General features: G+C 46.2%; 1 protein-coding gene across 8 annotated transcripts in view; it reads right to left on the bottom strand.

Annotated features, from left to right (window-relative positions):
- Nucleotides 1-25,916, bottom strand: part of MTMR1 (myotubularin related protein 1) — a 492,625-nt gene that overhangs the window by 34,758 nt on the left and 431,951 nt on the right. For all 8 annotated transcript variants that reach the window (XM_078688654.1, XM_078688651.1, XM_078688648.1 and 5 more), the window contains 2 exons: nucleotides 17,601-17,714; nucleotides 13,541-13,717 (listed from right to left, as the gene is read on the bottom strand). In XM_078688654.1, the coding sequence (XP_078544780.1) occupies nucleotides 13,541-13,717; nucleotides 17,601-17,714 (291 nt within the window). The remainder of the gene's footprint in view (nucleotides 1-13,540; nucleotides 13,718-17,600; nucleotides 17,715-25,916) is intronic.

The following is a 25,916-nucleotide window of genomic DNA, read 5'->3' as shown; positions in this document are numbered from 1 at the left end:
CCTCACAGTCTTTGAAGTCCTTTGAAGTCTTTGTGCAAGTGGGCCCTGAGCCCGGTCTAAACCAGTTCTGGGGGTTGCTGGAGCACTGAGGTGTTTCTGGTTTTCTTCTTCCTGTCAGCTTCAGGGTCAGAGGTGACAGTTGGCCGGCAGGAGGGGGAGCCAGCATGGTGGTCAGGCAGGCACAGCCCGGCACTATCAGGCGCTTCCTCCTCCCCCTTCCCTGGCAGCAGATGCTGCCTTTCATCCACGGGCTGACCCCGACCCCCCTCCTCCGGGGGCTCTGCAGCCCCTGTCACACCCAGACCAGACAGTCAATCCACAAACAGGCCCAGGCACACAGAAAGGTTTAGACAAGAGAACAGCCACTTTCTAAAAGTACTATTCTCAAACACAGGATCTAAAAACAACCTTCACTAAAAGATGTGTTATTAAATTCTGAGTTCAGGGATATCTTTCACTTATGTCCCATCTTGTTCCTATGAGAAGATAGGCTGGGATCCATTGGGACCAGCCTCCCCCATGTTATTCTGTGGAGCAAGATAGCCTTACAGCAGTGAGCGCACAAAATGGCTGCTGCCCACTACCAGAGCATGTGACCTGCACTAGTACATGCTCTACCTTATCCATACACTGCACCCTGCCCAGGGGGGTACCCTGAGCCTTCCATCGGGGTGACTGATGGGCACAGACAGGGAAGGGTTAGGCCCATCCAGTGGAGACACTGGCTAGGGGGACAGGGCAGTCCACTGACTGCACACAGGCCCTGCGCTGGCAGGCCTGAGTCACCTTTTTAGGGCTACTCATGTGGGTGGCGCAATCTGCGCTGCAGGCCCACTAGTAGCATCTATCATCACCAGCCCTGGCACACATAGTGCACTTTACTAGGGACTTCATGGTGATGCAAATATGCCAATCAGGTATATTTAATCAATATGGCAATTTACAGAGGGAGCACTTACACTCTGGCACTGATCAGCAGTGGCAGAGTGTCAAAAACATCTAAACCAGCAAAAACGAAATCCAGCACAGCATCAAAAATACATGAGTCAGAGGCAAAAAGATGGGGGGAAAACCACGCCAAGGGTGTCAGGTCTAACAACAACATACAATAATATCATGTATAAATACATATTTCAAAATAGTCGAAAAGAAAAAAATGAGTTTATGTCTAGAGTACAATATATTACAGTATTATAAATGTATATTTCGAAATGCTCGGTAGTGCAATCACAATATTCCAATAACACAGAAAAAGATCCTAGTAGGTTAAGGTGCAAAGTGCTAAATCAGGATACAAACTCACATATATGCCCTATCTTTTTGTACCAAATTTAATAAAAGTGCAAAAAAAAGATCAACTTGAGCTAAAGTGCAGAGTGCTATATACGAACCTTTAAAAATATTCAGTAGTGCAATCACGACATTCCCATAATACAGAAAAAGGTCCTAGTAAGTTAAAGTGCTAAATCAGGATATAGACCAATCTTTTTGTACCAGATGTAACAAAAGTACAGAAGAAGATCAACTTAAGCTAAAGTGCAGAGTGCTATATCTCAACAGATACCTATATATACGTTCTATCCTTTTATACCCACTACGTGTTATCTTATGTTTCAAATACACTCCAATATTTCTCATACTTTCTTACTGATCCTTTCTTATTGCATATTTCTTTTCCAATTCTTGTATTCTACACAATTTTGCCCTCCATGTGTTGAAGGTAGGTACCTTCTCCGTTCTCCACAATTGCAGGATTAGAGATCTTGCTATTAAAGCTGCAATAACCAAGCCTTCCTCGTGTGCAGAGGTAGCAGGAAAGCAGCCCAAAACTGCTGTGGATGTATCAAGTGAGATGAGGGGATCAAATATAAATTTAAGATATCTCTCGATCTCCTTCCAGAAACTCTGGATTTTTGGGCACTCCCAAACGATATGCGTCCAGGTTCCTTTCTCTGCACAGCGAAAACATTTATCTACCATTTGCAGGTATATTTTATGAAGAAAAGAGGGTGTTCTCTATATCAACCATTTCGAATAGTATTGCATGCGTTCAAAGTTTGCCCCTCTGAATAGAACTGCATTAAGTTTATTAAGCCTTATCCAGGCTGGTTTAAGAATCTGTATATCATCCCTTTTCTTCCATCTATCCCTCACTTTTTCATATAGTGAAAGAGATTTATTGTCATCAAAGATTTTAATCCAGTTACTAATATTCTGTTGTGTCGGGCAATTAAGGGCTTCGCTAATATTAGTTTTATAAGGCAGGCTTTCCATATCTAGTTTTTCCAATATGGGTTTCAATCTAATGAATGACCATTTTAAGATTGTGTTTGGATGTTGAAGCCCCGTTTCACTCTCCGCCCAGGTTTTCCAGCAGTTCCCCTCGGTGAAATCCTGGATCTGGACATACCCGTTTTCTTCGCACAACCTTAGTATATTGTTCTCTAACAGACCTGTTTCCCCCGTATATATATATTCGAAAGCCTAGTTGAGATATTGATTCTTAGAATATCGTAGTGTGTTAAGAGCTGAGTTTTTTGTTTGAGTAGCCATTGTAGGGTCTTGTAGAGTGCTTTGTTAGGGCACTTAGTAACTCTTGTGGGGTCTATTATTTCATACTCCTTTAGAATCTTTTTCATGAAGAAGTTATCTGCCTCTTGAGGATCTAAAAAAAAGAATCTAAAACTGTGATGTGCAAATACCGCATAAAAATAATTTCTGATATTCGGAAGAGATAGTCCTCCATCAGCGACAGGATAATTTAAAGTGCTGAGTGCCAATCTTGGTATCTTATTTGTCCATAAGAAAGAGGAAAACATACTGTCTATTGCTATAAAAAAAAAAAGGTCTGTATTGCACAAGGAGCTGCACTAAAAAGAAAATTAAACGACGGAAGAATAGACATTCTAATTAACACAACTCGTCCTATTATTGATAACGGCAACTGATTCCATCGTGTTATCTGAGAGTGTACCTTTTTTTGACAATGGAATATAGATTAGGGAAAAAAGATCTTCTACTCTCTCAGTTACATAAATCCCTAAATACCTCTTTGGATGGGAGTTGTATGTCTGTTTAAATTCTAGCAAGAGAGAATTCATACCGCAATTGCATAATATCATTTCTGTTTTGGCCTTATTGATCCTATAGCCCCCTATGTTTTCAAAGTCTGCAAAGATTCTCATAACTTCCGTCTGGGTATCTATCTTTGGGTTGAGAAAGAGAATGATGTCATCCGCATATAATTTTATGTTCCTCATTCCTTAAACCGGAACCATGTGGGCTCTTTTCCTCCGATTGCAATTGCTAATGGCTCTATAAATAGGGCAGATAAAATCGCGGAGAGGGGACAGCCTTGTCTGGTGCCTCTATTTATATGTAGTATCAAGAAAGGACTAGCTTAGTTGTGTCGGCGAGACTCAGAGGGTACGTCTGTAGGCAAACCATTAGGTTTGATCATGAAGCCCTCACCCACCAACCTAGTTGGTGGCATGCTTCATCATCGGGCCCACCACAGTGACACCGAATGTGTCCCGGGTGTGCTGCGACTCCAGATTACTGAGGAGCTGGTATACTTACTGAGTGTGCTGTGATAGGTGGGTGTGAACGTGATGTTTAAAAGCTATGCAGTGGGTCCCAGTTCCCGAGGGTATAAGGATAATTTTAATGTCTGGGCCCCTGCTAGCAGATAAAAAGGCAAGTGGACGTTATGGAGTGAATTATGAGTTCCTACGTCCTGTGTGGTCTACATGTTTCAGCCAGGCCTTTTGTTTACATCTGGCTTTCCTCAGGACCAATGAGTATGTGTTAGTGAAAAAATAAACTATATTAAGTGATTGGTGTGTGTTAAAAAAGTGTCGCACTCGCTAAGGTGCTATACGTGTTAGAGGGGGATTCCCTCTGCTTTAACTTGCTAATTGCTGTTAAAGCCTCCTGTGTCACCTGGCAGGGAGAGAAGACCGGAATTGCCGATCTGCGTGCTCCTGCGACCTATCGTCCTGCTCCGGTGTCCCGAGTGGGACGATAGGTCACAGGAGCACGCAGATCGGCAATTAGCAAGTTAAAGCAGAGGGAATCCCCCTCTAACACGTATAGCACCTTAACGAGTGCAACACTTTTTTAACACACACCAATCACTTAATATAGTTTATTTTTTCACTAACACATACTCATTGGTCCTGAGGAAAGCCAGATGTAAACAAAAGGCCTGGCTGAAACATGTAGACCACACAGGACGTAGGAGCTCATAATTCACTCCATAACGTCCACTTGCCTTTTTATCTGCTAGCAGGGGCCCAGACATTAAAATTATCCTTATACCCTCGGGAACTGGGACCCACTGCATAGCTTTTAAACATCACGTTCACACCCACCTATCACAGCACACTCAGTAAGTATACCAGCTCCTCAGTAATCTGGAGTCGCAGCACACCCGGGACACATTCGGTGTCACTGTGGTGGGCCCGATGATGAAGCATGCCACCAACTAGGTTGGTGGGTGAGGGCTTCATGATCAAACCTAATGGTTTGCCTACAGACGTACCCTCTGAGTCTCGCCGACACAACTAAGCTAGTCCTTTCTTGATACTACATATAAACCAGGGGATCCGGACTAGCTTATCTAGTCCTCTCTCTCCTTTTTGATTTGCTGCCTCTATTTATTTGGCATGTCCCTATATTGACAGAGATGATTAAAATTTGGGCCTGTGAATTCATATAAAGTTGTTTTAATAAAAATATAAACTCATTTGGGAAGCCGAACTTTTCTAAAATTGTAAAAAGACAGTTCCAAGAAACAAGATCAAATGCTTTTTTGGCAACAAAAAACAAATCTGTGCCTCAATCTTATTGATATTAAAAAAATCGAGTGCCTCCAATAAAAAAATTGTATTAGTATAAAGCTGTCTCCCTGCTACAAAACCGCACTGATCTGTCCCGATAAATGTTCCCACCATCTTATTTAGCCTATTGGCAAGGCGTTTAGTGAACATTTTGTAATCAGTATTTAAAAGGCTTATTGGCCTATAAGAGTTCACATTTTCACTATCTTTATTTTTTTTTCCAATACCGACCACTACTGCCGTACGAAAAGATGTGGGTGGGTCACCCCCTAGTAATAAATAATTTGCAAGTCTTAAAAATTCAGGGCTGAGTGCTGTAGAGAATGCTTTAAACAATTCTGCGGGAATGCCATCCTCTCCGGTAGTTTTACAGTTGGTCAAAGAGCTGATAACCGCATCCAATTCTTCCTTCGTGAATTCGGCTCGCAGCAGCTCTTTCAAATTATTTTCCAAAGTTGGAATTGGCAATTCCTGTAGAAATTCATTCATTATTTCTAAGGATACCTGGTGAGATGTCTGATAGATATCTTTATCGTGTTTAAGAAACACCTCACCTATTAGTGGTGTGTTTTTTACGTGAGTTTTGGTTACTTTGTCCTGAATGCATTCGACTCTATTTCGGACTTGCTTTTCCTTTGCTTGCCAAGCTAGCAGTCTTCCTGTATACTCTCTATCTTCATAGCTTGTCTGAAGACATAATCTACTTGACTTGCTCTATCCCCTAAGTCATAATAGAATTCCCTCATTCTTATTTTTGCATTCAGAACTGCTTGCCTATTATCCAAAGTCCTATTTCTGAAGTATTCTTGATTTGCATGGGCTAGACTATTTTCTATTGCCATTCTCTCCTCCTTAGCTTTTTGTATTGGTATCTCTTTTGAGGTGATTATGCCTCTTAGTGTAGCCTTATTTAAAGCAAAGAAGGAACTAATCTCCTTCTCTAAATCTGCACACCATTGCTTATCCGCTAAGATAAGTTTATTAAAATACCACCTTCTTGATGCTTCTTCGTCTTTCTTCCCTAGAAGGATTCCCATCTTAATGAGGGCATGATCTGAGAAGGCATTCGCTATATGTTCATATTTACTGACTTCCAGATTATGGGAGCTTCGAAAAAAGTCTAGCCTTGATGACAGGTCATATTTCGCCGAATAACAAGAGTACTCACGTTTGATCGGATTGTTTGGCCGCCAGTTATCTAAAATATCTAAATCTGTCTTACAACTTAACAGTGCAGTGGCTACTTGTGGTTTATTTTGCCTTTGATCTTTTTTGTAGAATCAACAACTGGGTTTTGCAAAAAATTAAAATCACCTCCCCATATGATCTGACTAGGTATAAGTAAATTTGGCAGCCAGATACCAAATAAGTTACACAAAGGCTAAAAAAAGTACAACCGCAGAGAAAAGGATAAACAGTTTCACATCGTGGAAGGAACAGAAAATATCATCTGACAGCATACTGTATTCCTAAGTTTAAATTAAAATGGTCACCAAAGCTGCTGTGTCCAAACAATAAAGGAAGCCAGGAAACAGACCGAACTACCGACTGATCCGGTAGAATCCTGGCACCGCCTGATTACACTATCATAACGCGGTTTGTACCATCATGCCCCTTCCTTGGGCTTCTCCGTCCACAATAGGCTATTACCCCACTGCCTAAATCGTCTGGTTATCTAACGTGGCATTTAGAGGCTTAAAAAACGTTAAGGCATTAATTAATGTCCTGATGATGGTCTTCATGATCTAAGTAGTGGGACCGAAACGCCGTCGACCTGCCTCGCACCTTATACAGAACTTGATTTATATGTGATGTATATGTAAATGGTGCCTCTCGATATTTCTGTACACATGACATTTTGAACAGAAAACGTTACTTTTGCCTTAAAAAGCCCTTTTTCCTTTCTGTATGGGATCTAGGAGTGTCTGGGTACAGGCTTGTGCCCCACACTGGTGAATTGTTGAAGGTATTCCTGCTGTTTGAATTAATTGCGTATTGGGTACATTTGAAGACCTCTGTCCGGCTGGATATGTCGCTCCAAATAGAGAATTTATTCTGTCTATATTTATTGTTTCACATATACTTGTATGCATGGGACCGTTGTTGTTTCGAAGAGGACAAACAATAAAGGTAACAAGAATGAGAATTAGGGCTATTGGCATTGCAAATGTCAATCTGTTTTACCCTTGTGTTTTGAAAGCAATGAGACAGTTACAGAGAGCAATGGCTAAAGTAGAAGCAGGCAGACAGAAAAAGAATAAGTTCCCAATTACAACTTCATATGGGAGGGGGGTATGCAGTAACAGACAGATGGGAATAAGTAATGTGTGGTGGGTGCGAAGTATGCAGGCATAACTGTCTATTAGGCAGACAGGGGGCAGAGACTGAGGGGCCAAGGAAAGGAGGTGCTGTCCCATGCACTGTTGGCATTTTTTAAATTAATATAGGGGCCACAGGGCTTCATTATAGCTAAATAATGCATTCTGTAATATATACTCTGAAAAATAATGAACACATTTTGGAGAATAAATTATGAGAAAAATGAGAGGATCCATTATATTTCTGGGAGGAATCATTTCCGTGGCACGAGGCACTCGCTCTGCTTTGCCCAGCGGACCCCAGTTTCAACAGAATAAGTATACGAGTGTTTTAATAACATAGACTCTGTGCAGGCAGCTGTACACATGGGTACATATGTACCTCCTGTGTCACCTGGAAACAGTGGCCCCAACCATCAGGAAACATCCTGTTCCTCCCTCCAGCCTGATTCATGCCATAATTAAGATAAAACAATGCATTCTCAGACCTAGGTTGCAACCTCCACTAGTTGGGCTTTCCTGTAGGCTACTGGCTAGGCAAGATTAATGAACTGGGCCCAATAAGCTTCAGAGGGCTGAAATTGATCTTGCCAGTTTTAACAGAATACGTATATGAGTGTTTTAATAACATAGAGTCTGTGCAGGCAGCTGTACACATGGGTACATATGTACCTCCTGTGTCACCTGGAAACAGTGACCCCAACCATCAGTAAACATCCGGTTCCTCCCTCCAGCCTGATTCATGCCATAATTAAGATAAAACAATGCATTTTCAGACCTAGGTTGCAACCTCCACTAGTTGGGCTTTCCTGTAGGCTACTGGCTAGGCAGGATTAATTAACTGGGCCCAATAAGCTTCAGAGGGCTGAAATTGATCTTGTCAGGTCTTGCCTAATGTTGGAACTTTTTGTCAGATACGTCCTTGATGGTGTTGTATTTGTGAAACCCCCATTCAACTCACTGTGCCCTGCGCCGACCGCACGTCTGCTGACATAGTAACTCGTTACAGAGGACTTTCAGAGTGTTTACATCAATAGCTTTGATCTCAGGAATTCACACGTCTAATGTTGTAGCTGGGAAATGTGGAGTGTGGTAAATTGTGGACTTCAAAAGTTGAACCATGAGATCCGAGTTCCAGTCTCAGCTTACCGACATGGCCAAAGTGTTGACTTGTGGACAACTCATTGTCATACTCTCTCCCTTTTTCCATACCTTCTGAAAACATTAGAGGCGCTTCAAAACAGGTGAACCACAGCAAGAAAGCACTATACAGAAAAAGCAGATTTAATGTAAAGAGGGCAATACATCCACGACAGAAACCCTGCCAGAAGTCTTCAAGAATATTATAAGAAAGCAACCCCAAGTCCAAAGAAAACATGGTCAACAGCTATTACCAAGTACACGTTCATCTGCAGGTGGGAAAGGTGAGGTACAAGTCAGCCTTCTGCCCAGGCAACAGTCATAGCTGTGCGGCTTGTAATCGGGCCAAGGTACAGTGCCAGGAGATGTATACAGACAAGCCAATTAATTGCTAAGCAAAACACGCTTTGCACTCTAATGTGATCAAGGTGTTTATTAAACTGTACTGTAGTCCCCTCAAAAAGCGCTTCAGACCTACCCTCCTGCCCCACAACTGTCTGAGAAGATGCTGAAGCTCATGGTCTGTACATTGCTCTGTGGAAGCGAGCTGCCTGGAACAGCGCCTCTTTTAGGTTGAATTTACAGCACTCACTGTGGACCAAACAAGCGCTTCAAGCACACATATAATAGCATGCCAATTTTTCAAACACTTTTAAACAGCAGTAGGCAGTATATACCTGATTATGTGTTTCTTATACGAGACTAATCGTGTGATAGTTCATACCATAAACTGAATTTTATACTAGTGCTTATTATACTAGTGCTTAAATGTATACAGGATCGAAAACATGGTGGACGCAATTCAAACAATAAGCAGAAACAATAAAAAATAAAAAAAATAAGTTCTCACAAAACATTAGATAAAGAATAAAGGAGGAAGGAATTTGCTCTTGACCGGTGCTCCTCTGACTCCAACAGAAGTGAGGTATCGGGTGCGTAAACCAATTAGGAGGCAACAAAGAAGAGCAACGCTGCAGTCAACCTGTGGTAAGCAGCAGGCGGGATCAAAGTCTTTTTACTGACTTGCAGACCGTGCATGCGCGCTGCCTAGACTCGACATAAAAACTTCTTCTCTTAATTGAATCTTCTTTCTGAAAACTCATCTCTTCTAAGACTCATTTAAAAAGATGGCCCAAAATGTCCCTACCTTGGAATTCAGACCAGGGAGGACACAGAAGAACCAGTTATAACACTAACAGCTGGAACACTGCATAGCCACATTCGCCCTCAGTTTAAAACAAGCATTTACAATGCAATGGTTTCGCCTTTGGAAAAGTTAGAGCTATTGGCATTGTAAATGACAAAATTTGTATTTATGTGTTGGTTTATGCAGACTGGGGTCAAGGCGCAGAATTGGAAGGAGATATTCACATTCCCAACGGGAATGAACAGTTTAAGAAACAAACATCCTTTAAGCGAGAGTATTCTGTGGGTTTGTGTAACCTACGTGAAACTTAACTAGGAAGGCTCCATCCAGTGCACTGAATGGACTGAGCATCGTGCCAGCAGAATGAGTGCAGGCCAAAATGAAAAATAAAATACAATAAAAGGTATGGATTAGGTATACTGAAGCAACAGTACCAAGTGTAAGAGTCTAAAAGTGGAGAGCACAAGGTCTGATGTGGAGTGCAGCCCGGGTGATGGGTAGGCGGGGTGAGGCCTTGTCTACCATGAATGTCTGTTTCTATAATTAGAAAGTGTTAGTCACGCTGGCTACGGGCTGACTCCCACAACAATGGGCTCTCGCTTGCCACACTCAGCCTCGGCACTGTCCACTCCACTGTGCATCCCTGGACACCAGGTGCTTGCTACGGTACAGACGTGGCAAGGAGGACAATCAGTTGCATGTCAATCGTGTTGCAGGTTCATTTTATTGATATGCCTTATAATCAATATATCGTAAGTCACAAACGTGCTCATGTCTGCAAATATACCATAAAACATACATTAGTAAAGAAATATTCTCCTATCTGGACTTAACAAATAATAGAAAAATACTTTCTTATTGTCAACGTGCTATTTGCTTCTCAAGAACAATGTGAGCACAATTGTTTCAGCACAACCCAACCTATAGAATAAATATTTCTGTCCAATTATTTTCTTGAACGCTGAGCCTGCTAAATAATTTTTTTCTTTCATTTTTGACAGCACGTGACATTCTAAAGCAGCAACCCTGGTGGCAAAGCGCAGCGCAGCACAAGAATGTCAGATGCCCATAATAAATACACCTGCCGCCCCCTGCAAAGAACCGCTTGAACCTGACAGAGGCAATAACGGAGCAGGGCCAAGCCCTCCGCCCGGCCCCCAGGTATTGTCCTGGCAATGGGAGGATGGTTTGGGGAACTTCCTGTCAGCGCCCCATCCCCGGCTAGATGCATCTCTTCCTGGTACTGTGCACATGCCCCACGCATTTCACTGCAATGCCACGGCGATCCCTAGCGCTGAGCCGACCCCGCTTCGAGGCGCTGTGCGGCAGCGGGCAGTGCCCCGCAGAGGCCAGGCCCGGGCATCGGCAGCAGCAGCGCACCCACCTCCTTCAGCTGCTCCAGCTCGTGCTTCAGGCTGTCATACTCAGTCCTCCAGCTCGTCATACTGCTGCTTCAGGGCCAGCTTCTCCTCCAGCACCACCAGCCCGTACTCGGCCGCCTGAATCTTCTCCTGGGTGGTTTTCGTCAGCTCCCCGCTCAGCCGCTCGATCTCCGCCTAGTAGTGCTCGACCGTCTGCGGGACCTCGTCGGCGGCCATGGCCCCCCTCGGGTGGATGGAGAGATGAGAGGATGGGTGGGTGGCGGGCGGGTGGGTGCCTTCCCAGCTTGGATGCTGCCCCGCGCCCCCTCGCAGCGAACGGAAGATGCCGGCACAGACAGACGCGGCGCGGAAACGGGGTGGGGTAGGGCTAAAGATGGGGCCGGTAGGCTGCCATTGCCTCCCCGTCTCCCTGCGCGGCTGGTCAGCTCAGGGCATCACTCGGCAGGGCTGGGATGGCCCCGGCTCATTCAAAGGCAGGAGGAATTCGCAATCTCCCAAACTTCTGTCTAGAGGCTACTTTCAGGAAGAAACAAGGAAAGGCATGGACAGCGGGAGGGGGGGCGGGAACGGCAAACGGCAAGCAGAAGACAAGAAAAAGCACTCACCTGGACTTCTTCCGGCGGCGGTCGGCCTGCAATGAGCAAAACAAACATTCCCCAAAACAAAAAAATAGGAACCGCCCACCACCGCAATGACGTTGTCAAAGGGGCAGGATGAGAAAAAATCGCCGGGAATGCCCATCAATCGCCTCGCACAATGACGGACGCCTCTCTCTTCCAATGGCTAGCCTCCATTTATGGAGCTAGCGAATGGAAGAGAGAGGCTGAACTAAAGCACACAGTGTAACTCAAAAGATTTCGACCTGCGCCGAAAAGCTGCGCGGCGCAGCTTTTCGCTAGGTCGAAACCTAAAAATGAATGCCTTGTGAAAGGACAGATATCCAAGTCAGGGATAGCAACCCTTTTCAGAAATGCTAAAGTTTCTCCTCTACCCTGTGTATAATGGGTGCTGAATCTGGAAATGGTTTATTTGGAAACTGCCTTATTTATTTGACCTTTTTACATTTAGGGTTTTACAAAGCACAAACCTATTTCATTACTGCTGTCTCAGATGACAAGTGGAAAAAAGGGAGAGCACTACGCAATATATGGGAGGGTTGAAACCCTCTTCTGATCCTCAGGTAGTCACTGATGATGGGCAATACAACGAATATAAAGTACCAATGGAATGCAATCTGCAAATGTAGTTTAGGTGGAAAAGCCTTCAATTGCTATATAATTCATCAAAGGCATCTGACTGGTTTAGGTCAAGATCTAGAGATGAACGGTAGGCAGTATATGTCTCGTAAATGTCTAATTTGTGGTTGTGCAACCAGAAGGTAAATGAACAGGTTGGTTTTCAGATTTTTTCTAAACTTTAACAAGTTTCTTTATGTTGACTAAAAGAGAAGTGAGGTGTTCCAGTGTCTTTTACACGAAAGGTTCTTCCAATGAATCTTTTGATACTGTATGGTCCTGCCGACAGCGGGTTAGCAGAAGGTGATCTCAGGCACCTGGGATACTGGTGGACATGGAAAACTGGTGAGGTGAAAGGCCCCAAAAATTATTTTGCACCGTGTAAAGGAACCTGAATTGTGATCTATTTCGGACCAGAAGCTAGTGGAGTGCAGTGAAGGGGAGAGAATGTGGCCCAACGGCTAGGGCGGTCGACCTCGGAGCTGGGGAACCGGATTAGAGTCTCGGCAGGGACACTCATCATTCTGTGAATCTGGGCAAATCACTTAATCTCCCCATGCCTAACAAAAATGAATGTGTCAGTCTGTAATGTAACTGGTGCCCATGTAAAACGCTCTGATACGTTCAGGTCTAGTTTGTGCTACATAACCCCCACCCCTCCAAAAAAGAAGCTGGTAATCCAGATGGTGGTCTTTGGGTCTGTCGGCAAACTATGGGTCCTCCTGAGTTCAAGGTGGTGTAAACGCACCTCTGGGTTAGAAAGATGAAAAAGGGGAAAAATTTTAGAACTCTGTGCTTCTGCAACTTAGCACAAAAGATCTTGTTATCTTATAACAAAATCAGACAGGAACAGTGTGAAAACGGGTCTACACAAAGTGGCTGAAACTCCAAAACTCTGCATCAAAAAAACTACTTTAAACAAGAAAAGATTTTGCATCCATTATTACATCTACTCTATTGTCATCTATTGTGCACCCTAGATGTAACCTTGAATACTGTAATGTTGCAGCATTAGGTACTGCTGTTCAAGAACTGCATTTACAAACTATTTCACATTAACCACAATAGAGCATTTATACCCAATGAAGTGTTGCTATCTGTGCAAGTCTGCTTGGAATTAAGAATCAAAAAGGGCTGCTTATATTTTCATGCTGAAGATGGTTAACCGTGGTGCAAAGGAATGTTAAAATAGAGGATTGTGCCTTCTCTAACTACAGACACATTATTTAGTTTGCTGCACAACAGCTTGAAAGTGCCAACAATTAAACCATGTTATGAAGCATGTAGCAAGCTGTGCATTCATGTCATTACAACTCCCCAGATCTCACAGGATCCATATTCACCTTACAAAGTTTTTGCTTGTTCTCTAAAGGACGCTGTTGTAGCTGGATGATATCTGATTGTTTTAGAAAGCAAAATACTCATCAAAAGACATAGGAAGCAGAAACCAAAGAAGAAGTTTAATCATTATAAATACCTGAGGTCTCATCCTTGGATTCCATCGCACATAATAGTTCACCCACAATTCCAAATGGCTCAGACTGGCGACAGGATATAGCACATGATTCTCATAATTTACATAGAAGGGGTTAGTAAATTCCTCTACTTGACTGTTGACGTAGGACCACAATGAAATTGTTCTTGTGTGTAGCTCCTAACCAGGGAAGAAATCAGCATTTTAATATTTTATCATTAATCTAAACATTCCCACATTCAAATGTATTTATTTACTTATCCCTTACCAGTGGCAATACAAGATATGTTTTAAAACACTTAAATATACATGATAAGACTTAGTCAAATCTGAAACAAATGCACTGCACATCTTAAAATAATTGAATCCTCTTATAATTTAGTAAGAGATTTCTATCTAAGTATCAACCCTACCCAAACATACAATCATTTCATGTGCAGCTCAATAAAAGGTAATTAAAATGTAAAGGTGTCAAATCCCAAAATTAATAGTTTTGGGTCAAATGACCCATAAAACCAGCTTCAATACTTATTACTTTTAAATAACTTCATACATTGTTCCGGGCAGATTATACAGTTTGAATAGTGTACATGTGTTCTGGTGAAAATTATTGTACCTATAGGGTATAATACCCTATGGGTGAACAAGAAGAAATGAAATGCATTAAAACCAACAGATTCATAATATAGCAAATAACCTACCTGGGTATAACCTGCAACAATTCCACAGTTACAATGATAATCATTATTAGTGCTAATGCAAGTCACTAATACAACCAATCGACTGGGACAATTCAGCCAGTTGGCCACAATGAACACCCATTTTTCACCTGTGTGCACTAGCTTCATAAAAGACGGCCCGAGGGGCGCTCTATTCAAGTCCAGAAGCCAAAATGACCTCATGATAACAACCCTCCTGCTTCTAGTACTAACCTCGAGCTGCTGAAAAACAAATCTGAGACAACAGCCATGCTTTTATCAGCGGCCACCTTAGTTTTCTGCCCCAGCTACAAATCTTGAGGACCTTGGGACATTTTAAATAGGTCAAACATATTCAACATTTGTTCTGCTCTCCCAGGACTGGATAAAATGAACACTAAAGATTTGGACTATGTAGCATTCTTGATGCCTGGACCAGGCGAGAAAAGGGAATCTACCAAAATACATTTTCAAAAGGCCTAACTCATGGTGTGCATACTAGGCCACAGTGCCTTGCAGGAAGAACGGGGAAGCACTTTGAGCTGTTTGCTCGCAGATAAATACCTTCATTTGCTGAACCTGCAGCCAACAGCACATCTCTGGGATGACTGTAGATCCCAGAGAACACGACAATCGTCCTACCAAACGCGAAAGATGCCTCAGATAAGCTACAGCAAACCAGTCATCATATCAGCAGCTCACATGGCTGGGTGCACTGGTTTGACATTGACCTGCAATTTGAACATCGATTGGCTTACAGAAGCTCTCCATAAATGATTCTAGTACTTAGACATTGACAAGAAGTTCCATTGTAAGGCACTACAGCAAGAGCTCTCTGATATCATGGAACATAGCAGTAGGAAGCAAGATTGCATTAGACGCGGAATTAGGAACCCACCTACGGTCGTTTGATAAAATATGTCTCCAAGAGACCTGGAGCATGGGCTCCTCACAGTTGCACAAAGCCGCTGCAAAAAGTGGAGCAAAAGGCAGGGCAAAAGGTGGGCTGAGCATCTATGTGGCTCTTAACAAAGCTCCAAATACAACCTCAATTGAAAACAGACTCCTCCTTCATGCAAGCAGTACAGATTAGGGATTGGAAAGTTGACACTAAAGAGAAATCCGTCTTAATAGTAAATGTCTACTTGAACCAAAAGGAGGTGGTATACCAGCGCACTCAAATGTCAGAAAAATGCATTAAAAAACCAAAGGCAAATAAACATTCACATGTATCCGGACCTCACGTGCCCGCATTTATAGAGCTAAAGAATTAACACAAAAAAGCAATTTGGCAGGCAAAGTGAGCACAACTGGGCCATAATTAAACAGCTAGAGCATGGCCCCACTTTTTTGTCTGGCAACCATGTCCTGCAACAAGCCTGGCTATCCCAAATTGGATCCCTTTATTACTCTAGAGACCTAAGACCATTGAATGCAGATTTCAAGAGTGACACCCCAAGTTTCTTTTCCAAAACCACAATTAAAGCACAAATAAAAGAAAATAAGAGAAAATGAGGTGCTGGGCCTAAATAGACTGCCAACATCAATTTACAAGTATGATCTGGGGTTCTGGAGTAAACATCTCCTCCAGTAGTACAACTTCTGCCTCCAAGAAAACTTCATACCAGAGTTCCCTACTCCGGTCCAGACAGCTATCGAATGATCGCATTACTAGATACCGACTCAAATATTTTTCCCAGCATCTTATTACAAGAACTGGAATGCGGGTGGAAAAATCAGGCCTGATTCCACAAAATCAAACAGACTTTCGACCCAAGTCAAGCATGACCAACAATCTTGTGGCTTTCACCATGCGGACAGAGAAATATACTCAGAAAAAGTAACCATTATGTAGAAGATTAATTAATTTCTCTAAATCTTTTGACCACGTGGATATGAATTTGCTGGGGCAGAAACTGATATCATGGAACATCCCGACAAAATTTCTACGAGAGGTACTGATCTTGTACTCTTAAACGTGGGCAAGGTGAGCCTTGGCATGAATAAGGGCCTATTCACAGCAATTAGAACTGAGAGAGGTCTTAAACAAGGGTGTGTACTCGCCCCACTCTTGTCCAACCTCTTTTTCTGACCTAAGCAAAATGTTGGACAAGTCGCACTTACATTACCCAAAATTGGAGCAACAAATGCTGACGTCCGTACAATATGCTGATGTCTATGGGGCACATGCATCAAGTATTTTTGCCTTTGCAAATGGCCAGATTCGCAGAATCGGGCCATTAGTGAACGCAAAAAATGCTTTTCAGATGCAGCAAACCCTAATTTGCGATTCAGTAACCTATTACCGAATGGCAAAATGGTTTTGCAATTTGGTATTTGGAATGGGTGTGCTTAGGGCGTCCCTTTCAAATACCGAATCCTAACGGTATGCATGAATGTTTTGTGATCGTGAATGCAGTCGCAAAACATTTGCATATTAATACCTACTTCGCAATTCGCAAAGGGGAAGGGGTCCCAAGGCAGACCCCTTCTTCTTTGTGAATCGTTGTAAAAGCATTTTTAAGAGCAGGCAGTGGCCCCAAGGACGACTGCCTGGTCTTAAAAAATTAAAAGAAAACTTTTCATTTGACTTTTTGTAAAGCATCTTGTTTTCCTTTAAGGGAAACAGGCTGCTTTACAAAAAAAAAGAATGTTTTATTTAAAAGCAATCTCGGACATGGTGGTCTGCTGACCTCAGCAGGCCACCATCCCAGTGATTTTTGCGATTCCAAGGGGGTCGCAAATTGCGACCTACCTCATTAATAATAATGCAGTAGCGCAATTTGCGACCCCCTAGGAATCGCTATCTGAAACTCTGAGTTTCATGCATCGTAAATTGCGATTACCTACTACCATTAGTAAGTTTAACTGTGCAGGCTCCGTGATGAACAGCCTTTTTGTATTCCTAGTCACTGCTCCAAGATCCACTCACCACTACTAGCTGCTTACCCCGCCCTGTGAGCAACGGTAGGGCCAGTAATTGAGGCGTCTTCCTCCTCCAGGGGCCCTACTCTGTTCATTGCCTACATGACTCCACCCACCAGCATCATCTGCTCCCACGCAATCAACATCCTATGCTGACAACACCCAGCTAATACTTCAAGTCTCCATGGTAATCCTATGGTTGGACGACACCAGAATTTAACCTTGTCTAGTGTTGGTGGCTTTGTGTAATGTAAAGAAAACATGGCTCACATATTTTTTTATACAAACTGATGTAGCAGGTTTCACTTTCTCCAAAAAACAAATAACTTTACATCAAGCGAAGCAACTTTGTTTAGCAGCAAACAATCTCCGAACTCTTCGTAGGACAACCGTTTCTAAATTGGCCCCACAAGGTAGAGAAAAGAAATGTGCAGAATTACCTCTTTCATTCTGTGCTGTTCACAGTTGTGCAAAAAGGTCCCAAAGAGGCAGCTGTAAAGATGATCCAACGTGGTGATCAGGAACAGTTCATTAAACTCGAATGCTGCTGGAAACTAAACGAAAAACCTTTATGTCAGCAGGTTCTTTGAGGGTAAATACAGGTATTACAGATTTAAGGAGGGCGTTACCTTCCAATACTGCCCGCATTTGTGTTCTAAGCAAAGCAAAGTGTCAAGCAAAAGCATGCAACACATGTTTACATTTATTAAGTACGCACACACATTACCGTACGTATGTAAGGAAATAAACTGTGCTGATAGATACTGTGACTGAATACTTTACTAATAATGCTAAAGACTAACATAACGGTTACCGATCATCTGCTAGGACATTCTGAGAAGAAAATAACATACCTTCAGTGGTACACAAAAAGCATGCCAAGTAGTAAGGGAACACAGGATTTTATTAGCAGGCTTGCATGGTTTTTTGTATGAAATCGGTTTATTTGGCCATTCAATTAATGTACAGTGCAAACGTCACCATAGTATATCGTGTAACTATGAGACGTCTGTCGTTATGATAGTGACATGGACTGAGGTAGACAAGCATCTAACTCTGGTCTACCCTGTCCCGATCCACCTAGTTTGATTTTTAAAAGACTCGCCATAGTAGGCTGAGTCAGAATGTGGGTCACTCCAGTGCTGGCCAAATGTAGCTTTGCAGAGTAAAGAGTTACCATCAGGCCTCTCGAGAATAACTTATTCTACGCCACTGGCACTCCTCAATTTCCTAGTTTGCAAGCACTGCATATCCCTGGTAAAGGATGAATTCTGCGGTCACAGAGGGCTAGAAGTACCTCACAGCTGCTCCCATAGTCAAGTCCTCCCCTGGTCCTTACTGGCCATTCTGTGGGCTGCAGGCTAGAGGCTGCTTTCAGAGCTGGATGAACTGCCATGATCCAACCATGCAAGACCCCTCCCCCCACTGGTATCTGCCTCTTGCGCTATAGGGTGGTTGAAATATTTTATCTAGATCGAATTTGAAGTTCACCCACTAATGTCCAGCGGGTTTCCTTTTTTTCTCGTTGGCTGCATGGAAAAGTTTTTGTACCGCACTATTCGAGAACACAGGCCACACACCCTATTGAGGGTAGGTACATTGAATATTACAGTCCAGCAATCAGATGCAGCCATCAGAGGGCGGTTGTCACCTGCAGCAGCCTGGCCAGCCCGAAGACTTTTAGAGAGCTCATGCCTATTAGTATCCCAGCCGCACATCCATCTCACACATCCCACTCTCTTTCTGACATGACATCAGCGAGTCCGCACCAATAGGTACCACGAGGTTCTTACAACCCAATGGATGAAGGAATTGGTCCGAGCACCCGCAATAATGTCTATGTTGAGAGAACTAATCTATGGTGCAGAACCATCACACACCACCATCAGCACTTTGGAGGTTTGGGAGTGCCACATTCAAAGACACGATGAGTGCTTTCAGGAGACCTGGCTCACCAGGTCTTCCCAAGTCACTGTGAGAATCATAGGTTTGCAAAGCTGGTTTTCATGGTATGGTGCAGCGTGTTACACTACCTCCTAGCCCAAGCCTACTCTGGCAAAGAGGCGAGACGCCAAGAGTCTCAATAGAGTTATGCAGTCGGGTGGCCACTTGACTTGCATATTTTACAAACAATATCAATTAAGTAAAAATTTTGCAATTTATCATTGTCAGTTGATAACAAAGTAGGACAATAATTAACGTGAAATATGCAACTTCATCACATGGGGCATTTGCTACAAAACCACATATGAACTAAAGAAGAGTTCTGGTTTTCTACCATACACAAGGGATCCATGTCATGAATTAACGCACAAGTTACTTACCTTCGGTAACGATATATCTGTAAGAAACAGTAGTTAGTGTTAGATTCCTTACCTTAGAATATCCCCAGGCGTCAGACTGGATCCGAAAAGTTTTGAGTAGCAGTACCCCTGCGCGTCGGTAGACGTCGTCTGCGGCTCCGCGTCCGTCGTCGGCGTCGGGATGACGTCGTCGGAGTACTTAGACGCCGCCCTCGCGCGCTGACTTCAGTTCTTATACACAGCTTTTCCTCGCTAAGAATGCAGAGCCATGATAAAAGCAGACACTGGTGCCTTAAAACTAGGGCCCTCAAAGGGGGAACCTTACCCTAGATATCGGTTCGCAGAACGGGGAGGATGGGTGGGGCGGTAAGGAATCTAACACCAACTACTGTTTCCTACAGATATATCGTTACCAAAGGTAAGTAACTTGTGCATCTGAAGGAAACAGGTTAGTGTTCGATTCCTTACCTTAGAATAGATACCCCAGCAATACCAACCCCGTTGGTGGGTCTGCGAACCAATGATCACACCTGAAAGTCCTGGAGAACAGAACGGCCGAAAAAGCCGTCTCTCCAGACTTGGCTGTCCAGGCAGTAGTGTCTAGCGAACGTGTGCAGCGAGGACCACGTAGCTGCCTGACAGATGTCCTGCAAGGGGACTCCACGACCCAGGGCAGTAGTAGCCACCCTGGCTCGAGTGGAATGGGCCCTCAGCCCAACAGGAGGCTCTTTTTTAGCCAAAGAGTAGCATACCTTGATGCACAACACGACCCACTGAGAGATGGTTCGTTTGTGCACCGCCCGTCCCTTCTTAGCGCCCACGTAACCAACAAAGAGTTGGTCGTCCACCCGGAACTGGCGTGTGTGGTCCAGATAGAATGAGAGCGCATGTTTTGGGTCCAGACGGTGGAGCCTCTCTTCCTCTTTCGAGGGATGCGGAGGTGGAAAGAAGGTGGGCAAGGTGATGGACTGCTCGATGTGGAAGACTGTGACTACCTTGGGCAGGAAAGAGGGACGCTTTCTCAAGACAACTTTGTCCAGATGGACAGAAAGGAAAGGAGGTTTGGAAGAAAGAGCCTGCAGCTCACTCACTCTCCTGGCAGAGGTGATGGCAACCAGGAAGGCAGTCTTAAGAGTGAGAAGACGAAGAGGGCAATTGTGAAGTGGCTCGAAAGGAGCGCACATCAAATAAGTAAGAACAAGATTCAAGTCACACTGAGGCATCACGAAAGGAACAGGAGGAAACATGTGAGCGATGCCCTTCAAGAATGTATTCACAACAGGGGACTTGAAAAGAGAAGGCTGATCAGGTAGCCTTAAAAAGGCTGAAATGGCAGAGAGGTAGCCCTTGATAGTGCCCAGAGCAGAGCCCTGCTGGGCAAGAGAAAGAAGAAAGAGGAGAACCTCTGAAAGGAGGGCAGAAAGGGGATCCACAGCCTTTGCTGTGCACCATGCCACAAATGTGTTCCAGCTGCAGGCGTATACCGATTTCGTGGAAGGATGCCTGGCTGCCAGAATCACATCACAGACTTCAGGAGGCAAGTCAAATGGCCTCAACTGCCGCCGCTCAATCTCCACGCATGGAGGTGGAGGCTGGACAGGTTCGGGTGGAGGACCGTCCCCTGCTGCTGCGACAGAAGGTTCTCCTGAAGAGGCAGACTAATCGGGGGATCGACTGACATGCTGAGTAGCTCGGGATACCAGCATCTTCATGCCCAGTCCAGAGCCACAAGGATGACTTGGGCCTGGTCTCGCCTGATCTTCTTCAGCACTCTGTGGAAGTGGTATAGGCGGAAAGGCGTACAACAGACCGCAGCTCCACTCGCGACGAAAAGCGTCGCCGAGCGAGTGCCGCCTTGGAAATTCCAACGCGCAGAACTGATGACATTGCGCGTTCTCTTCGGTGGTGGATAGATCTAACCAAGGCTCTCCCCACTGCTGAAAGAGACCTTGCGACACGTCCGAATTCAGACGCCATTCGTGATCCATCATGCACCGACGGCTGAGTTTGTCCGCCCTGGCGTCCAGGGAACCTGCAAGGTGTTGAACCACCAGGGTCACACTCTGATCTTCCAGTGATTGCCAGAGGCGCAGAGCCTCCTGACACAGGGTCCATGACCCCACCCCGCCCTGTTTGTTGGAGTACCACATGGCGGTGGTGTTGTCCATGAACACCTGCACTACACTCCCCCGGACAGAGGGGAGGAATGCTTTCAGTGCATTCCGGATCGCCCGTAGCTCCAGAAGGTTGATGTGGAGCCGGGACTCCGCCGGAGACCAGAGGCCTCTGATCTCCACCTCTCCCATGTGGCCCCCCCAGCCCAGGAGGGACGCATCCGTCACGACTACGTGCTCCGGTTGGGGTAGGGAGAGGGATTTACCGCTGACCCAATCACGGTCCGTGAGCCACCACTGCAACTGTCTCGCAGTGCCCTCCGAGATCAGGACGTGGTCGGACTGGTTGCCCTGATGCTGTGCCCACTGAAACTTCAGGTCCCACTGCAGAGCCCGCATCGGCCAGCGGGCGTGATGCACCAGAAGGATGCAGGAGGCCATCAGCCCCAGAAGCCGCAGTGTCAACCTGACCGAGACACGGGATAAAGGCTGAAAGATCGGAATCAGAGCCTGAATATCTCGAACCCGCTGTTCGGGAGGATAAACCCGAAACCGCGCCGAGTCCAGAACCGCTCCGATGAAGAGGAGCATCTGAGATGGACACAGGTGTGACTTCGGCACATTGATGGAGAACCCAGGCAGATGCAGGAGGTCGGCCGTAGTCTGGAGGTGGCTGACGACTGTCTGGGGCGAGCCCGCCTTCAACAACCAGTCGGCGATATAGGGGAAGACTGGCACCCCTAATCTGCGCAGATGAGCTGAGAACACCGCCATCACTTTTGTGAACACCCGAGGGGCGCTGGTAAGGCCGAAGGGGAGCACGGTAAACTCAAAGTGCTCGTGGCCTACCGTGAACTGCAGGTAGTGCCGGTGGGCAGGCAGGACGGGGATGTGAAAATACGCGTCCCGCAAGTCCAACGCCACCATCCAGTCTCCAGGGTCTAAGGCAGCTATGACCTGAGCCAAAGTCAGCATCTTGAACTTCTCCTTCCGGAGGAAGCCGTTGACGTTCCGCAGGTTCAAGATAGGGCGTAGGCCCCCTTTGCCCTTCTTGTGAACCAGAAAGTAGTGGGAGTAACAACCACAGGCTACTTCTGGCCCAGGAACGCGCTCGATGGCCCCCTTGGCCAAGAGGGCCGTAACTTCCTCTTGCAGAAGTTGCAAGTGATCCCCCGACCTGCGGTGGTACTGCGGTGGCATGGCTGGAGGGGTCGCCTTGAAGAAGATGGAGTAGCCCCTTCGGACGATTTGCAGCACCCACCTGTCCGACGTGATGCACGCCAGTGGAGGAGGGGATGGTGAACCCTGCCCCCCACTGGTGTCACATGGGCCTGAAAGCTCGGAGTAGGAGGGCTTTGGGGCGGATGCTGCAGGGTGGATGTGGACTGGCCTCGCCGCTGTCCCCGCCACAGCAGTTACCACGTCCGCCGTCACGCTGGATGTTAGTCTGCGGCCCGTGGCTGGCAGGCCGTAAGGGGGGGCACCCCTTCCTTGGCCACGAAATGAGCGAAAGGCAGAAGTTTGCTGGCGCTGGCCCGACAGGCCCAAGGACTTGGCCGGAGCCCTGGAGTCCTTGAAACGCTCAAGCACACTGTCTGCCTTGTCGCCAAAGAGGCGACGGCCATCAAACGGCATGTCCATGAGGGAATTCTGGACATCAGCCGAAAAGTTGGTGGACCTCAGCCAGGCATGGCGGCGAACCCCCCTGCCCAGTGAGTCCGTGGTATCCAGCCCACATCGGATAGAATACCGTGCTGCATCTCGCTCTTTCGCAAGGGCTTGAGCGAGTTTGACCCGGGCCTCCCCTGGGCAACCTGACAGCACGTCCGCGACCGTGTCCCACAGAGAGTAGGTATGACGGCCGAAAAGGCAAGACGTGTTGACCGACCGCAACCCCAAACTGAGTGAGGAGAACAGCTTCTTACCGAACTGCTCATACCTTTTGGATTCCCGATCAGGTGGAGCAGTCGGGAATGCGGTCTGGGAGTAAGAGGCCTGGATAACCAGGCTCTCGGGGGTTGGGTGGGTGGACAGGAAGCTAGGGTCGGCCGGGCGGTGGCGCCTGGCCACATTCCAATCTACAGGGGGACCTGTAGCGGGCCTGGACCAAGTGCCCAACAGAACGTCAGTAAGGGCCTCATTAAACGTCAGTAGAGGCTCCGAAGAGCTTGCCTGCGGTTTAAGGACATCGGTGAAGAGGTTAGTCCTCACGGCCGCGACGGGGAGCTCAAGACCCAAGGCCTTGGCCACCCTCGTCAGCACCACACTGTAAGCAGCCCCCCTCCTCCGTAGCCACGTTAGGAGGGGAGACAAAGCCAGTGTCGGGCGAATTGTCCAAACCACTGTCTTCCCCTAGATCCACTGCCCAGTCCTGATACGACTGGCACTCTCGTGCCAGAGGGTCCTCAGACCCCTCCCAATCCTCCTCGTCTCCCATCTCCTGATAGTCAGGTGCAAAAGATGGGGCCGGATCATAGAAGAATTGCTCTTCTCTCTGCGTCAAATGCGGCGTCGAGCGACGGCGGTCCGACGCCGGATCCGGACCAGGGACGACGTCGTCTGGGGACGGCGTCGGGGGCGACACCCTGGGGGTCGGGGCCGGCGGAGGCATCGTAAGGTCGACCAGCGGCGACCCGGATCCGGATCGGCCCTGCGGCGTCGGGACTGGAGTCGTCGACGGCTCCGGGGCCAAAGCACCCGACGGTGCCGGGTCCGTAGCACCCGGCCTGCTTGGGCTCCCAGCCGGGGCCTCGGGGACCCTAGGCGCCACAGCGGGACCCGACGGAGGAGAGAGCGACCTCATGGCCATGAGGAAGGCATCGATCTCCTCCGGCGTCACGTTCAGCCCAGGGACCAGCGGGTATGAAGCTGGCAGAGGCGCCTGCGGCTCCGGCGGAGCCACGTGGGCGGTGTCGCTCGAACCCCCGGCCGCATCGCGTGAGCGTCGGGGCGAGTCAGAAGAGCGATGTGGTCTCTTCGACTCGGATCTACGCTTGCTGGCGTGGAAAAAAGAAGAACTGACCTCAGTGTGCGAGGGCGGCGTCTAAGTACTCCGCCGACATCATCCCGGCACCAACGACGCCGACGACGGATGCCGAGCCGCAGACGCGCCTACTGACGCGCAGGGGTACTGCTATGCAAAACTTTCTGGATCCAGTCTGACGCCTGAGGATATTCTAAGGTAAGGAATCTAACACTAACCTGTGTCTTTCAGATACACAGATTTATATACACACAGATGATATCCTTAAGTTATCCCTAAACTCCAAAACTCACTGAAACTGGGCAGTTATGGTTATCTGAAAGACCCTCTTCCTAACGCACAACCCAAAATGTTACATATTTATTTCTATTAAAGTGTGACCGTGGATTTCAGCTTCAAGGAGCCGCAAAACACATTTTTCTGTAACATCCACGGTTATCTTCAGAAGTTGGCGAAACTAACATGGTTGGGTGTGAACATTAATTATCGGACACTGGTGGCCAATCAAAATCAAGCAGGCAAATGGAGAAATTATGCAAGTCTGCAGTCTGCGAATCACAACAAACTAGAATGTCAGATTTTTTTAATCTGGTTCTGATCAGTAATCCGGTCATCATACAGCTATACATAAAAGGAATCTTTCCAAGTGTGGATTTTTGATTTTTTAATTTCTAATATCAGTCAATACACTGAAAAGGAATCCACAAGGAAAGTTTATTTTAGAAGAGGGCGCATATCGATCTATTTGGATCTAAATGTGCATGCTCTGGGATGTTCTAGTAAGTAGCATCCTATGGGTTTACTGACAGTAGCGCATTATCGGAGTCCAGAGGCAATAGGGAAATGTTCTACTCCATCCAAGCCAGTCCTATAAAAAAGATCTGGCTGCTCTAATCCCTTCACCCCATGAGATACACCAATTCTGTGTCGCACGCACCTCATCCCAAGGATCCTCCCTCAGCCCGACACTGTTCCACATGTACATGGCCCCGCTTGCACACGTTGCCCGACCTCAACATAATCTCCTACACCGACGACACTCAACTGATCCTCTCCCTCACCAAGGACCCCATCAACGCCAAAGCCAATCTCCATGAAGGAATGAAGGCTGTCGCCGACTGGATGAAGATCAGCCGTCTGAAGCTGAACTCGAACAAGACGGAGGTCCTCATCCTCGGCTCCAACCCGTCAGCCTGGGATGACTCCTGATGGCCAACGGCACTGGGGGCAGCCCCGACCCCCACCGACCACGTACGCAACCTGGGAATCATCCTCGACTCAACGCTCTCAATGACCAAGCAAGTCAACGCCGTCTTCTCCTCCTGCTTAAACACCCTCCGCATGCTCCGCAATATC

This window comes from Lissotriton helveticus, chromosome 4_1, assembly GCF_964261635.1.
Source record: "Lissotriton helveticus chromosome 4_1, aLisHel1.1, whole genome shotgun sequence".
NCBI classification, from domain to species: domain Eukaryota; kingdom Metazoa; phylum Chordata; class Amphibia; order Caudata; family Salamandridae; genus Lissotriton; species Lissotriton helveticus.
Note: the sequence above shows the minus strand (reverse complement) of the source record. Positions and strands in the feature narration are given on the sequence as shown.